General features: G+C 41.0%; 1 protein-coding gene across 3 annotated transcripts in view; it reads left to right on the forward strand.

Annotated features, from left to right (window-relative positions):
• Taok3 (TAO kinase 3) overlaps positions 1-17,259 on the forward strand; it is a 131,356-nt gene that overhangs the window by 83,812 nt on the left and 30,285 nt on the right. For all 3 annotated transcript variants that reach the window (XM_013014430.1, XM_013014431.1, XM_013014432.1), the window contains 2 exons: positions 735-941; positions 11,059-11,193. In XM_013014430.1, coding sequence (XP_012869884.1) covers positions 735-941; positions 11,059-11,193 — 342 coding nt within the window. The remainder of the gene's footprint in view (positions 1-734; positions 942-11,058; positions 11,194-17,259) is intronic.

Consider the following 17,259-nt stretch of genomic DNA (forward strand, 5'->3'; position numbering starts at 1 on the left):
ATTCATTAAAGTTATCTGTGTATAGTATAGTTCTTTGAAAATGGGGTTTATTTGTAGCTCGGTTGATTTATATTATTTAATCTTATATCTAAAGATATTCCATTGTGATGGATAAATTATACATTCAGATTATTTTACAACTTTTCAAATAGTCTTTGGGCCAACAGTGATGAATGCCAGTATTATTTAACAGATATATTTAATAAGACTACAGAAGAAACAAGATAGAATTGCTTAAGGGAGGCAGAATTTAATTACCTGTCTAGGACAGTAAAATTAATATCCCTGCTCAGACATGAAGTTGCCCAATAATGATGCACACAGGAGCACGGAGCTCATCGCATCTCTGAAAACTTCTCATCCCAGTTTGGGTCCAAGTGACCACTGCTATGACTGCAGGTATCCTGCAGGTCACCTGCTTAGTAGCCAGTCATCTCTCTAGCACCTTGATGTGCTCCAGGAGCTCTCATAAACCTGGACTGGTTCTGCTTAGTGGCAGCATCCCAATTGTGCTAGTTGTGTACAATTAAGCCCCGGGATAGATGCATTGAGAACCTTAGGACCCACGTCCAGAACCACACTAGAGGAAGGCATGGAGGTGAATCAGAGCTGCTCCATAATGAGTTTCCCCCTGCAGGTTGGCAGAAAAGCAACCGAACATGCTTAGTCTCTTAGTGGATTGGCACTTCATTTCCAATCTTTTGGTTTCTAACCCTAGTGCCCCGTTTCTCTAGGACAGTGAACATGGGAGCACCCTGACCAGGGAAATGGACAGCCTAGGCAGCAACCACTCCATCCCCAGTGTGTCAGTGAGCACTGGCAGCCAGAGCAGCAGTGTGAACAGCATGCAGGAGCTCATGGACCAGAGCAGCTCTGAGATGGTCATGTCACATGATGAGGAAGGCACAGTAAACTCCAGCTCCTCCATTGTGCACAAGAAGGTAGGTTTCCTGCTGGTCCTTACACTTGGGGTTCACCACCCAGTGAGCCAAGGTTAGCCCACTTGGCTTTCAGATGCTTCCAGTGTCAGTGAGGCCCAGAGTTCAAGTCTCAATACCCACTTTACAACTGAATTGTGGGAGGAAACCCAACACTGACAGTTCTCTTTCCATGAAAAAGTAGCAGAAGACTGCAGGCTTTTTTTCTTCATCTCCTGTGCCTTTTTCTTCATCTCCTCTGCTTGCTCCCATGTCCACCACCATCAATAAATAAATGTTAAAAAAAAAAAATCTAAGTCTCACATCACAGAACCCAATTCTCCTTTAAACCGGTACCCTTCAGACTTGCCAGCCATCAAAGCTTCCCAATGGTGGCCTATTTTTTTTAATTTTATTTTTTAATTTTTAATTAATCATGTCTTTTTCCCCTATTTTCTTCCTGTTATCTCTTTTGGCAATGCTTAGATTTAAACTCAGGGCCTCATTTGCAAAAAGCAGGCGCTCTACCACTTGAACCATGCCTAAAACCCCTTTTTGTATAGGTTATTTTCAAGATGAGGTCTCACTTTATTCATGCTGAGCCAGCCCGAACTGTAATCATCCTTATTTTACTTCCATTTGTCACTGAAATTTTATGCCAAGATTGGTCTCAAACTATGTTCCCCTGATCTCTGCCTCCCACATAGAAGGACTGAAGGCTTAGGCTACCACACTAGCCCTGAAATTCTTCATGAACAAATACTTTTAAAAAAAAATACTTAAAAAAATACTTTAAAAAAAAAGCTTTTTTCAATGCAGTTTCTAGAATGTGAATTAGAATTGCTAACAATGTTTCTATGTATTTCCCAAAAGTATTTGAGAGGCTTTTGGTAAATAGTTCATCATGTGAAATTAGTAAAGTGTCCCTTCTAATTTTTTCCTTGTTAGGTATAGGTGAGGAATGTGTGCACGTATTTTAATGAGTGATACCACATTCTCATTCCAGGAAAAAGTGGGTTGAAGTTTTGGGTTTTTTTTTTTTAAGTTTTTTTCACTTTCACTTTTATTGGTTGTACTTTTTTCTGGGGAGGAAAAAGAAATTGAATTGGAAAGAAGGAAAGGCAGGAGAAAATTCACTGGTATCCAGTTGTGAATAGGAGGATTACTTGTTACTTTCCTAAAGCTGATGAGCTTAATCATTTACATAACAAATATTGTTGGGGATCTCTATGTGCCAGGGGCTGTGGTCAACTCTGGAAATACAGAAGAAATGGAACAGACATGGTATCTTCAAAGAGCTTATCATCATGAGGAAGGCTAAGCAAAGAGTCATAACTGTATGTCCTTATAAATTTTATTGCACCTAATATGAGGATTTAATCTAGAAGGGACCAGGCACTATTTAGGAGACCGAGACCATGAAAACCTAGGTTCAAGGCCAACCTAGGAATAAAAAATTCAAGGGACCCCATCTCAACCAATAGCCAAGAGCAGTGGCATACCTATAATTCTAGCTACAGAGGAAGCACAATGTCTGGGTACATTGACACATATCTGTCATACCTAGCAATATTTGGAAGCACAAGTAGGAGGACCACAGCCCAGGCCAGCCCTGGCATTGTCAGACAGTAGCTCAACTATAACCAATACAGCTGGCACCAGTGGCTCAGGCCTGTAATTCTACTTTCGTAGGAAGCTGAGATCTGAGGATCATGATTCAGAGCCAGCCTGGGCATATAAATCCATGAGACTCTCATCTCTAATCAAACAGCAAGAGAGCCTGACTGAGGTGTGGCTCAACTAGTAGAGTATCAGTGAGGCCCAGATTTCAAGTCTCAATACCAAAAACAAAGTAAATTAACAATACAAAAAGGAGCTGAGCTAGAGGCATGGTGTCAAGTGGTAGAGCACATTCCTAGCAAACATAAGGCCTTGAGTTTAATCCCCAATACTTACAACAACAACAAATGGAGTGTTGGTGGCTCACACTTGTAATCCTGGCTAATCAGGAGTCTGAGAACTGAGGGTTGTGATTTGACTCTTTTTTTTTTTGCCAGTTCTGAGGCTTGAACTCTGGCCGTAGGCTCTGTCCTGAGCCTCTCTGTGCTCAAGGCTAGCACTCTTATCACTTGGGCCACAGCTCTACTTCTGGCTTTTTTTGAGTAGTTTATTAGAGATAAAAGTCTCACAGACTTTCCTGCCCTGGCTGGCTTTGAACCACAATCCTCAGTTCTCAGCCTCCTAAGTAGCTAGGGTTATAGATATGAGCCACTGGCACCCAGCTCCATGAGGCTTTTAACTCCAATTAACCATCATAAAACTGGAAGTGGAGCTGTGGCTCAAAGTGGTAGAATGTCCCTAAGCAGACAGTCTCAGGGATAGTGCCCAGGACCAATGAATAAGAAAAAATCACGAGGCTGGGAATGTGGCTTAGTGGTAGAATGCTTGCCTAGCATGCATGAAGCCCTGGGTTCAATTCCTCAGCACCACATGAACAGAAAAAGCCATAAGTGGTGCTGTGGCTCAAGTGGTAGAATGTTAACCTTGAGCAAAAGAAGCTCAAGGACAGCACCCAGGCCCTGAGTTCAAGCCCAGGACTAGCAAAATAAATAAATAAATAAAAATTAAAAAAAAATCACTGTTTTCCTCAAAAAAACATTGAAAGAAAGATACACGGAAGAGGGAAAGACAAAATAAGATGAAAACTTAAACATTGTCTTTTCATGATATCCACTTAGTCCTTACACCTGAGCTTAAAAACAGATATTCTTTAAAAAGAAAACAATGGAAGTATTTTAAACTCCCAGTAGAAAATTTTGTATATTAAACTCTTAAGAATGATGAATCTAGTCTGTAGTTCTTTTTTTGGGGGGGGAGGGGGGGTCCAGTTGTGGGGCCTGAACTCTGGGCCTGGGCACAGGCTAGCACTCTACCACTTGAGCCACAGCGCCACTTCCGGCTTTTTTCTTTTTGCTTATGTGGTTCTGAGGAATCGAATCCAGGGCCTCAAGCATGCAAGACAAGCACTCTACCACTGAGCCACCTTCCCAGCCCTCTAGTCTGTAATTCGGTCTGCTGCTGTCAAATCTATTTTACTTTGGATAGGTCACAAACTTTGTGTTCCTTCAGGTTGTGTTCCTCCAAGCTCCTTCTAAAATCTTGTATTTCTGTTCCTGTAATCATTCCCCACTCCACCCCTTTGTCTGGTACTAGGTCTTGAACTCAGAATCTTTGGCTCTTACTTACTTACTAATGGTGCTCTGCCATTTGAACTGCACTTCTAGTTCTGGCTTTTTGCTGGTTAATTAAGTGTCTCAGATTTTCCTGCCTGAGATGTCGCTGGACTGAGATCCTCAGATCTCAGACTCTTGAGTAGCTACGATGAAAGACAGGAGCCACCAGCACCAGGCAATATTCCTGTAGTCTCGAAAGAAGCAGCTCTCCCCTGCCCTCCTCTGGCCTGGACAAGGCCTGTTTCTCTCATATCAAGAAATGTCGAACCCACTTAGGCATTCCCTTGTAAGTGGATTTTTCAGAAGCCACTAGTACAGTCAGTCCCTTCTACATGAAGATGGATAATAGCTATACTTTATCTCTTGTAGGGTTAGGGGACACTTATCTCAGATTGGATTTTCCAGGAAACCAAGCTGAGACAGTTTAGCCCTGCTGGAGTTCTTTGTTTAATTAGGACAGCCCTTGCGATGAACCCCTGTGAGAGGAGCAGGGCACAACAGAAGCTGAATTATGAAAAAGGCCCCTGCAACCAGCCCCACAGACAGTTCTGGAGCTCACTCAGCCCTTCCATGTTGTCTACACTGGGCAGAAACGGCCCTAGTCTAGATGCCCCAGCCCATATCCATCACGGAATAGAAGCAGGTGTGCTCTGAATCTGAGGCTTCCCCCAAAGGAACTGCTATTAGGAAATGACAGCTAACAGGACCCCCATTCAGCTGAGACCAGAAATGCATCCCAAAATGAGGATCCATGATACATTTCAGAGTCTATCATAATTTGTGAACACAAAGATTATTTTAGAAGAAATACAGTAGCCTGTTTTTACAAAACATTTACTAGTTTTCCTTGAGTTCCGGTCCAGAAATTCAGAAAGGCCAGCATATCATCAAATTATCATATAGCATCTGTGTATAGTGGCATATGCCTGTAATCCCTGTTCCTTGGGAGGTAGAAATTAAAAGCATTGCAGTTTGAGGCTCACCAGAGAGAAGAGTTAGCAAGGCCCCAATCTCAACCAATAAGAAGCTGGGTGTGATGGAATATACCTGTAAATCCAACCACACACAAGTATAAATAGGAAGATACCAGATCAGGCCAGCCTGGGCAAAGTGTGACACCTTATCCAATAACAACAACAACAATAACAACTAAAGCCAAGTAAAAGGCTAGAATATGGCTCAAGTGATAGAGTACCTGCGGATTAAACACAAACCCCTGAATTCAAACTCTAGTACTTAAAAAATATATTGTATAATTGTCTTTTAGCCATTACTTCATTATCCTATTTTATTTTCTTTTTAATCCTTGTCACTATATAAAGGTACATTATGTATTAATTTATTATATCATGAATAGGATGTGAATTCTACCAGGCAAGGGCCATGTCTACTTGGCCTGGTATCCCCAATACTTAGAAAAGTGTCTGGCACAGAGTAGGTAAATTCATTAAAGTGCTTCATGAAGTACTTACTTCATCCCAAGTTATCTGTGGAATGAACAAATGAATGAACAAATGAACCAATACTCTAGTTACCAAAAACTCAACATTTCACTATTTTGGTTTATGGGACGTAGTGGCTTACAGAGTGGCTACTTAAATAATCTTAAGTATTGTCTTGATGGTTTGAAAGAGTTAATGGTTTGTCCAGTGATAATACTTGAGACAATAAAAACATGCTTGACAAATACCAGAATTTTTTATTTTTTGGTCGGTCTTGGGGCCTGAACTCTGGGCCTGGGTGCTGTCCTTCAGCTCTTCAGCTCAAGGCTAGTGCCCTACCCCGTGAGCCACAGCGCCACTTCCGGCTTTTTCTGCTTATGTGGTGCTGAGGAATTGAATCCAGGGCCTCATGCATGCAAGGCAAGCACTCTACCACTGAGCCACCTTCCCAACCCAAGAATATTTTTTAAAAAGGGGGAGAGAGGAATTTTTTTCAATTATCTTTAAGTAGTTGTATAAAAGTTACCATTCAACATGTTACTTTGTACATACAATGCAACTTAATTAATAGCACCCTTTTCCTCATTCTCCCGAATCCCTCTCTAGAGGTGAAGGATTTTTATCTCCCTTGATCATTACAATCAAATCATATCCAAACAGATTGCCATTTTATACAGTAAGTAATTTACTTTTAAAGGTTGTGTGTAACTAGGCCTTGGCTTACAACTATCTACCATGTGTCAGAATAAAGACAGATTTTTAGCAGGACCGTGAAACTTTTCTTTGCATAGAATTTCAGGTTACATCTTTCTCCCCAGTTTTTGTTTATACCCCATTTTCCTAGGCTCTGAAAGGATCCTGATCAAATCTTTTTGTATATGTAGGGTGGAGGGAGGCTTAAAATCAGGGCCTGGGTGCTGTTCCTGAGTTTTTTCTCTCAAGGGTAATGCTCAGAAGTGGAGCTTTTCTGGCTTTATGATGGTTAGTTGAAGATAAAGATTCTTATAGATGTTCCTGTCTATGCTGGCTTTGAACCACAATCCTCAGATTTCTGCGTCCTGAGTAGCTAGCAAATCTTCTTTTTGAACAAGAATGAGTTGATAAGTCTAAGGACATATTCTAACAACATCAACTTTAAACATGTCTATCTTCCCCTCACCGGTGCTGCCACCGTACATTGTGAGTCCTCACAGACCTCTCTTTCAGCCCTCCAGGACCATGTCTATCTGTCCACACTCAATTGGTGTTTTGTGGGCTAAACTCTGTCAGGACATGCCAGGCCAAAGGTTCAACACAGTTTAGCTTGTGAGTCTCCATCCCACTTCTTAACGTTACTGTGTAGGCAGCACTGGCAAAGGGAGATGACACTGCCTCCGCTATAGACTCCATTATGTTTTTAGTTTGTCAATTAAGAGGCGTTTGTATGGTCTAGGGGTACAGCTCACTGGTAAAGTCTATGTCGAGTAGGCACAAGACCCTAGGTTTTATACACGACATCACAAAGCAAAACACAACACAGGTATATGTATATTTTTGTTAAAAATAATATTTTTGTTACAAATATACATATATTGCCTCTTGTTGCCATCTGTTGGTATAGATCGTGAGACTTGCATATATTAAAAGTGGCTCACACCTGTAATCATAGCTACTCAGGAGGCTAGGATTGGAGGATCACAATTCAAAGCCAGCCTAGGTAGGCAACTCAGTTAATTAGACTCTCTTATGTCCAACTAACCAGAAAAAAAAAAAAAACCCAACAGAACTTGAGACATGGCTCAAATTGTTGAGCCATGGGTGAAAAAAAAAAAGTGAAAAAGCCAAATAAGAGGGCAAGGCCCCTAAATTCATGCCCCAATATCAGCACCAATAAATAAATATTTCAAAAAATTACTATTCAATCATTATTACTTGAGATATGCCAAATCCTGTCTTAGTGGCCACTTTTCAGGGATTACTTAGCAAAAAAAAATTTTTTAAGTCATTTTATCTTAACTCCTAAAGCTTTACTTGGCCCTTTCTACTGGTCAATGTTTCACTGTTTTTATAGAGGGGAATCAAAGAAAATTGGCCGTGAGGGTCTACACTGTTGGGGTTTAGTTTTCCCTTGCTTCAGCAGCCCTTCAATTATTTTTGCTGACCAGCAGGCCAAAGCCACATATGGCAAAGTAAAAGTAAAATCACATAGGAGGATCCAGAGCCTCCACACAACACCTCTCTCCTGCCCCTTTCCATCTTCTGCCCTAACCTAACCCCTTCCATGTGTACCTTGCCGTTCCTGCTTCTCTTCCACTCCTCTAGCCTCAGGATTTGGTGACCACACCTGCTACACAACCACGTAATAATTTTGAAATGAACAAAACAAAGGAGAGACTGAGGGTTTGCTGATCTCTCCTCTACAGCAAGAAAAGTGTGGGTGTCTATAGAAAGGCCTCACAACAACAGAAAAAAAAGCCATTTTTAGACACACTCCACACACACTGCACAAAGGTGTGTTTGTGGTGTTTGTGTGTGTGTGTGTCACTATTTTATGACTTTCTTAGAGTACAGAAGTGGCAGATTTTTATGAAATACAAATTTGAATTCTGTTAAATAATCCAAGAGAAAATGTCATTTTCTCAAAATCTCTCCAGACTTGTATTCTTGAGCTTATTTATTCAGCAAACATTTACTGAATGCCAACTAAGTATCAAGCACTAGGCCAGGTGCTGGGGTGGGGGGGGAGACTGAATTTTTTTTTTCAGTTCACATTTGCTCTGCCTTATAAAAGCCCACAGCCTCAGGATAAGATTGACAAATAAGAGTGATAGGTACTGTAGTGAAAGTACTCCCAAAATACATTGCAGTCCAGAGGGATTCCAATTGATACAAACTTGAGGGAAATTACTACTCCATGAATCTTCATCCCAGAAGTTTTATGTCTGACACCCAGGGGGGAATCTCTACAGAAAAGTAAAGCTTCTTGTCCAGAATATTACAGTGAAGTTTGTGATCAGGCGTTGAGCCACCAGAGACCAGCAAAAAAAAAAAAAAAAAAAATCATGATTTTTAAGATATATTTAGTGGGTCATGTGATTTTTTGACTTCACCTTTTCAATTTGCTTACCTTTAGTGAACTTGGAAAATTATAATATGGCTTTTCATTTGATGAACAGGGCACTGAACTTAAAATATTCATTTTTATCAGACATAAAAAACTAGGAAAATTATATATATTTGCAAACAAATATATTTGATATGTTACATAGCTGGGTAAGTCAACTTACTGTTATTTGAAATGCTGCTGCTGCTACATATTTAGGGTCCTTCCCTATCAGTGTATTATTAATAAGTTAGCTAATCTTCACCAAAATTAAGACTTGTGTTAGATTGCATAGAAAACCACAGGTCTCTCTCTGGTTGATCTCTTATGACTGGCAGCATTTTAAGTGACTGTCATATTAAGTCAGTTCGATTTCAGGCATAAATAGGATGTACTAATAAATACATAGTAACAAAATGGTGGTAGGCCCCAGTGCCTTATCCAGAACATTAAACCCAGGAAATGAATTACAGTGGCACACCCATCTCCCAGAAAATAATACAAAGAATTTTAATTGATCCTTTAAGCCATATTCTTCTACATTTCAAAAACAAGTTCTTGCTACATAGCCCAGGCTGGCCTCAAACTCAAAATCCTCTTGCCTCAGCCTCCTCAGTGCTGAGCTTACAAGCCTGTGCCACCACACCCATCTTTAGAGGTACATTTTGAACCTATAGCTTAGCCTGATAGAACTTTCTGCATAGATGGACAGATGGAGACACATTCTATATCTCTGTTGTCCAATCTAGGAGCCACCACCTATGGTCATTAAGTGCTTGAAATGTAGTTGATAAACTTTGGAATTAAATTTTACATTTAAGTTCCTTTTTAAAAAAAAATTTAATTCCAGTAAGGCACATGTTGTTAGTGGCTATCCTACTGGACAGAATAGCTGTAGAAAATCCACTGAATATGATGGATTTGCTCACAATTGAAAGTTTATTAAAGGCATTCACTGAACTGCCACATATAAACGGAAAACAATATTTGAACATAGATGTCACAGTAACTTCCTGCCCCACATATCAAAACACCAAAAAAAAAAATCAAGGAAAATCAGTCCTACAATAAATTTAATAATAGGTCTTGGCTTTTACATAAAAAAAATGTGGATGTAAAATTTTCATTTCCCTCCAAAGAATTTATGTTTTGACTTTTCATCATTCTGGACAGTAAGACAGTCTTGTGTTTTCTAAGCCTATTTGTGTCTTGCTTTCTAATGAAGGAAAGAGCAATTAGGAAAATTTCAAGTAGTCGTGGACAAAATGCAAAACTGACCTCTCTCATAAATGGTTTCTCCTAGAACCCGGGGGAAATAGGGGATTGGTTTCTCCTTCCTCATCCTGAATGTGTGCAGCTGAAAAACACCCCCCAGTTGTACATGATTTTGAGCTGAAAATTACTGGAGATTTTTTTTTTAATCTAAGGCATTAGAGCTACTCACTGACTGACCGCTTCATCTTTTATTGAGTGGAGCATCATCTAGAAGCCTTTCCCCTTTAAAAGTCATCCCAGTTACATCTAAGAAACATCCATTATTACGCTTACAGGGAATGTGCTTTTTTTTGCCGGGTGTTAGAATGAGATTAATCATCTTTGTCCATCAAGAAGCTCAGGCTTGATTAAATCAGTCAAGGACATTAAATTGTAGCTTTGCTTACTCTGCTGACATACCCATGCTGAGTTGAGGGAGAATTTGTGAAAGTATCATTTGGATGGAATTGTATGCCTGTCTCTTTAAATCTAAAAAAAAAAAAATCCTTTCAGAAGCTGTAGAGAGAAGGTGCTAGAACTGTGTACGATCATGACTGGAAAGCAGGATCCCTCAGTGACTGCCGAATCTTCCGAGCACAAGCTAGAGAGGCAGTTCAGCACAAGCCTCCACTGATTCTAAAAGCAGAACGATGATCCTGCCGGCCAGATCTCAAATAAAATTCAATTGAGAGCGCAGATCTTTCAAGGGAATGAGGCGGAGGCTCGCTTTTATGTTAAAAGCCACCAGCATCCTCCCCGCTAGACATGGACATGACATTTTTAAAGGAATTCTTTGGTTACAGCCTTTTAAGCAAACCGTTCTAAGGAGTCTGTACATTGAATTGTTTTTTCTATTCTTTTTTTCTTTTGCATATATGTAATTCTGGAGGTAAAGAAAAAGCCTGCCAGGGATTCAGAAGGCATCCCACTAGCGATCAGCTGACATTCCTAACTGAAGGCTGCAATGTGTTGCTTATTCATTTTGTACCGTGGGAGCTGCGGGGACTAGCAGAGAGCTAAACTATGCATTTCAAACAGCAGCGCTTGTGCAGAAAGAGGGGTGAGAGAGAGGCAGCCGGCGAGGAAAGAGCACAGCTGGACTTTCTCCTGGTTTTTATCCATTTCTGCAGGGTCATGTATTCATAAGGGATGAGGCGGGCCACGGCGATCCCAGGCCTGAGCCGCGGCCTACCCAGTCAGTTCAGAGCCAGGCCCTCCACTATCGGAACAGAGAGCGCTTTGCCACGATCAAATCAGCATCTTTGGTAAGCAAACACCCCTCTACCCACCTTCCCTTTCCTTCCCCTCCTCCCTGTCTGGCAGCCTCTCGCCCTCCCTGAGCCTCTCTCGGCTTCATGGATGGGAGGAAAGGAGTCAAGAATGTTCTCTCCCTCCTTAATAATTTTATTCATTTTAGAAAAAAAAAAATCTGTTGGCATAGCAACCTGATCTCAGATATTTTAGCATTCTGTATGGCATGGGGGGAAAAAACCTTTGTGTGTGTATTTGTGTGTGTGTGTGTGTGTGTCTGTGTGTGTGTGTATTTGTATATGCTGTATATGTAAAATAATAAGGCCTTCCAGGTGAGTTGCTAGCTTATCCAATTTTTTTTTAAGCTATCTGTCTTTTCATTGAAATAAATAATGATAAAATATTTTTAAAGGTATTGATGTATGTATATGCAGGGGTATGTGCTTCTTTTTTGTATAGATGCATGTGTGTCTATAATGAACACACACATACACATCAAAAGATAAAACAGAATTTTAAAAAATATATGGGTGCCAGTTAACATCTCTAATTGCAGAAAAATCAGATACTTGCTTCCCAGGGATGTATTGCTGGTTCGTTCTGGTTCATTCATTTATTTATTACAACAATGGTAGTGGCCGTGCTCCCCCATTTAACCCCTGAAGAATTCCCTGGCACCAATAAAGCCAGAAGGGCTTTGTAGGAGAGGGTAGGGATGGTCGCAGGAGCGAAGGGACCGTGAGATCCTTCAGCATTTTTACTATTGTAAATGGGATTGCTGCATGTCCTTGTAGTAGCAAAAGGGGTGTGTGCTGGAAGAGTTAGTTTTCATGCCTCCTCCCCTCAGCCCCCCACGCGTGCGCGTGCGCGCTCACCCACACTCACACACACACACACACACACACATTCACACTCACATCGCTTCATCCTTGGCATTCTAAACTCTCCTTAATCTTTCCCTCCTGCATCTCATTTCTCAACTAAAAAGAAAATTGTTGAAATATTAGTTGTTTTGCCCAAATGGATGTTAGAGGTCACATGGGCAAAGAAGAAGAGTTAGTGTACACCGCTTGCTTGCTTGGCTATTACATTTAGAACCTGTGATGACGTCATCCAAGGCCGACCCAGAAATGATCGTGGGTTTTTTTTTTCTTGTCCTATTTTTTTTCAAACCTGATTTCTACTTTGATTCCCCAAGTCTCTGAAAGGCTCCAATTACATTTGAAATTTAGAATGAATTATAATCTTTTAAAACCCCAAATATAAAGAAAAATGGAAGTCAAGGCACCTACCTATTGCTTATGCCTGCTGTTGTAAAAAAGCAAGCAATTTAATTTAGATGTAAGTTCCTTGATGGAGAAGTTTCTGGTAATCTCATTGATGGGCAATTTTTTTCATTTTAAAGGAATGTTACACTGTGTAATGGAGTCTTAAAATGTCCACTCAGTATTTGCTAATGATTGTTTTAAGTACCTAAAGTGTGCTTCTGAGTCTAAATAAAGCAGGGTGGCATTATTTAAATAATAAGTATCTCCCTGCCATGATTGCTGACAAAAGAAACATGGTATTTGTGAGAGCTTGAGTACTGAGCACACTCCTGAGAGGCTTGTCCCTGTCCCCAGTCTGCTCGTGTTAGAGAGGAGGGAGAAATGGCGAAGGGCCCTGAGCATCACCACACCACAGGCAGGTTAGGCAAGGAAGCAGACATGGTACCAAGTGCAGTCCCCCCTCTGGGACAGGTTCTCTTCTCCTCTCCTGGCCACACCCTCATTCCCACATCACATATTCATGACTTTCCTCCCTCCCTGTAAGACTCTACTACAGCCAGGCCAGAAAAATCTCCCACTGGTCTCTGTGAACTCACCCAGGGCTGCTCTGTGTGTGTTTCAGCCATCACAGTCTTCCTCTCTGCAGATGAGAAAGCTGCTTCCCTGCTAGGCCAGGGCGGGCTGTGGGTGAAGTCCTTAGGAGCCCTGCTGACTCCTACAGGCTTCACAGTGCCTGCCCAGGGAACTGTCAGTGGCCATCTCTCTGATGGACTTGAGATTGACTAAAGGACTACTCCTGTATGAAGTTGAAAACAGAGTAGTTGATGGGCGGTTGCTTTAAGCATAAAAACAAGTTGGTTTTGCAGTGCACCCTCTCTGAGTAAATGCTTCAAGAGTTGTGATGGGATCCATTGGAACTGATCAGAGTTTAGGGGTTTTGTATCTAGTGGTTTGGAGGGAGAATAATAAATCAATGGAAGGCACAAAGAGTGGCGTGATACAGCTCACCTCTCACTTTGGATAATCCAACTGCTAGTATGGCTGTTTTCACGTATGCTATAAAGTACTACAGTTCTCTGCATCAGATCATTGCAAAGGTGAGTCCCATTAGGAGTCAGGACACTGAATATCCGAAAGTATTCTATTTTCCAAAGTGTATAATGAATTCTATTGGCTGTTTTATTTTTTGTGGGTGCTTTGTTGTTGAGGATGATGCTTCTGTTTTGGTTTTGGTTTTTTGTTGTTGTTGGTTCGGGGATTTCTTTGTTTTTTGTTGGTGGTATTGGTGGGTCCCAGCTCAAATGGATTAAAATACCATCAAAGTAAGATCAGAGGAAAAAATGAAGGTCCAGTGTAATGAGTAACCAAGTCACGGTTGGAAACCTCACTTCCCCTAGTTGGCTCTGTGTTTCTTTTTTTTTTTTGGGGGGGGGGGAGGTCCGGTCATGGGGCCTGAACTCTGGGCCTGGGCACTATCCCTCAGCTCTTCAGCTCAAGGCTAGCACTCTACCACCTGAGCCACAGCGCCACTTCCGGCTTTTTTTCTTTTTGCTTATGTGGTGCTGAGGAATCGAACCCAGGGCCTCAGGCATGCAAGGCAACCGCTTTACCACTGAGCCACCTTCCCAGCCCTCACTTCCCCTAGTTGGTAGCTATAAAATATTGATTGATTTTGGTTTTATTCTTTGTCATCTTTCAGTAGAATGCTAACAAGTCACTGAGAGAGCCAAACATGAACAGCAAAATGAGGAGGAATTTAGAAATTCATTTTTCAGTGATGAGCCAATAATTGATGAGAATATATCTTAAGTCAACTTGCAAACTAACAAAAACATTATAGCTAAAATTGTCTGGTGAACCTACCTTTCCACACAAATCTGAAAGGGGCAATACCTGGTTGTTTCTTTCCTCTGTATGACTTCCTCCTTTTTGCCTGCGAATCAGTTTGTGACAGGTGTGTAGAACCCATGAACTTGGGGTACTCAACTGCTGGAGGTTGTTTGGGCACCTGAAAACGGAGATTTCTGTGTTTGTAGGCTCTGCCACACAACTGCATTTGTAACAAAGGAGAAAAAAGTAAACTTTAGAATTATAATTTCCTTTGTAGTCTCCTAAGAGCAGAGATATTAACCTTGTTTTGAAGCACTAGGAAAATGAAAGTGATTCTTTTAATTTTAGACTTCCTCTTCCATCTGTTCAAAAAAAAAAAAGTTCCTATTGAGTTGAGTTGTTGTCTGGAGGAGAACGGTTTAGATAATTCTTCAAGATTCCTTGGCCCTTTTAGATGAGTCTTCCTTGAGTAAATAGGCAGCATGATATTTTAATTATATTACTGACCTATGCACAAAGTGTTTTCAGCTGTCTGTACATCTGATGTCATTTTTTCTTCAAATTTTGTAATATCCCTATTTCCTTGATAGGTGTTAATATAAAGAGCACCAAGAGCCAGACACTGGTGGCTCACATCTGTAATCCTAGCTACTTGATCTGAAGGTCACAGTTCAAAGGAAAATCCATGAGACTTATTTCCAATTAACCACCAAAAAGCCAGAAGTAGAGCTATGGCTAAGTGGTAGAGAGCCAGCCTTGAGCAAAAATATAATGGGGCAGCACCCATGCATTGACTACAAGTCCCAGCACACACACACGTACACACACACACACACACACACACACACACACAAACCACCTAAGCCAATTTTCTTTCAGCCATTGGCCTTATTATACAGGAATTCTGAATAGAATGCAGTATCTTCCTTGTCCAGGTGAACTGAGGACAGAACACACATCAGGGAGAGGGGTATAAGGGGGAAAGTCCCAGCTTATAGTCCCCAGGAAAAAAAATGGAGGGGAGAATATTAGTTGTCTATCCATAAAATACAGACTCTCTTATTTGGCTTTATAAGATTCAGGAACAAGATTGCAAATTAAAACTACATTTGGAGTTTTTGAAAATGCAACCCAATTATTCAACTCATTGTACAGTTGAATACAGTTTACTACTTGAGAATAGAAGTGTTTGTGTCTCAGCAGTAAGTATTCCTGTGTCCAAATATAGGGTACTAGGAGATGCCCATCCAAACCCTGAATGTCTCCTTCCTTGTTCTTGGCCTTGCCACTCACTGAGATCATTGCAGAGGCCATTTTTTACATGCTCTGTCAATCAGCATGCCCAGCCTATGCAGCCAGTCTCAATAAACACATGCTGAATAAATGAACTGTGAAATCTCCGCCAAACATTGACATGTGAGAACGTGGATGTAGACATGTGTACGAGGCAGAATTTTCTGGGGTCCATCATTACTTGCAGTGAGAACTTAAAGACTTACGTTAGGGGTTCTTAAGGGTGAGATGTCAGATTCCTAAGACCCAATTGTGACTCACTGTATTCTTTTTTTTTTTTTAACTGTATTTTTTTTGTCTTTTCTTTTTTTGGTACTGGGGATCAAACCCAGGACGTTGCGCTTGCTAGGTAAGCGCTTTGCCACTGAGCTACATCCCAGCCCTCACTGTATTCTTTTTAAGAACTAGCTATGGATTTTTTTGTTTTAAGTGATAGGGTAACTACTTTTCTCATATACACCATTTTGATTTTTACAAATAATCTTGTTGATTGGCTCTGACCTCTTACGAGGATAACATTATCAGCCACCAAACCCTTCTTTTACATTGAATAAGTTGCTTATTAGCCTCTTAGTGCAGGGCTTTAGACGTGGTATTCATAGTCTACACCTTGGATAAAATTGAGGGCCAAATTTTGTTGGAATAAATAGGGTGGTGTTGAAAGGTTAAATAAACTATCCTTTAGAACGTTTAAATCTTCCTTTTTTTTTTGCCAGTCAAGGGGCCTGAACTCTAGGCCAGGGCACTATCCCTCAGCTCTTCAGCTCAAGGCTAGCACTTACCACTTGAGCCACAGCACCACTTCTGGCTTTTTCTGCTTATGTGGTGCTGAGGAATTGAATCCAGGGCCTCATGCATGCAAGGCAAGCACTCTACCACTGTGCCACCTTCCCAGCCCTAAATCTTCCTTTTTATAGCTTATATATCACTTATTTTTTACATATTCTAGATAGACGAAATGGGTAATAATTCAAACTCCAAAACTATAGTAACTATACATGGGGGGGTATGGCTTGATGGTAGAGCACTGCTTAGTATGCATGAAGCTCTGAAATCCCCAGCACTGTAAAAAGGAAAGGGTAAATTGTATATTTGAACTTCATTTCTTTGTTTCTTTTTTTTTTATTTTCCTTGTCGGTTGTGGGGCCTGAACTCTGGGCCTAGACACTATCCCTCAGCTCTTCAGCTCAAGGTTAGTGCTCTACCACTGGAGTCACAGCACCACTTCCTGCTTATATGTTGCTGAGGAATCGAACCCAGGGTCTCATGCATGCAAGGCAAACACTACTACTGAGCCACCTTCCCAGCCCTCGAACTTTATTTCTTTACTTACTTATTGGCACTAGGGATGGAACCTAGGGCCTTGTGCATGCTGAGCTAAGCACACTGAGCTGAACTTCTAGTTCTGTCTTTACTCCAATAATCCATAATATAGATACACATTTTTTTGCTCTTGGATCCACTTTTAACTATAACCCTATCACCAAAAACACTAAATAGGACTGGGGGGACACAGTATATTCTCAGGGCCTGGCAGGAGAAGGAAAAAAGCTACCATGTATTGTCTGATTCCTTTGATGGTATTCTCTGGTATTCCTCCAGCCCTGTGGATGACATGCCTAGTTCTTCTTTGTTATGGAAAAAATACCCAAAATAGTTGGAGAGGTTCTCATGTGCCCCAGGTTGGTG

This window comes from Dipodomys ordii, unplaced genomic scaffold, assembly GCF_000151885.1.
Source record: "Dipodomys ordii isolate 6190 unplaced genomic scaffold, Dord_2.0 Scaffold23, whole genome shotgun sequence".
Lineage (NCBI taxonomy): Eukaryota > Metazoa > Chordata > Mammalia > Rodentia > Heteromyidae > Dipodomys > Dipodomys ordii.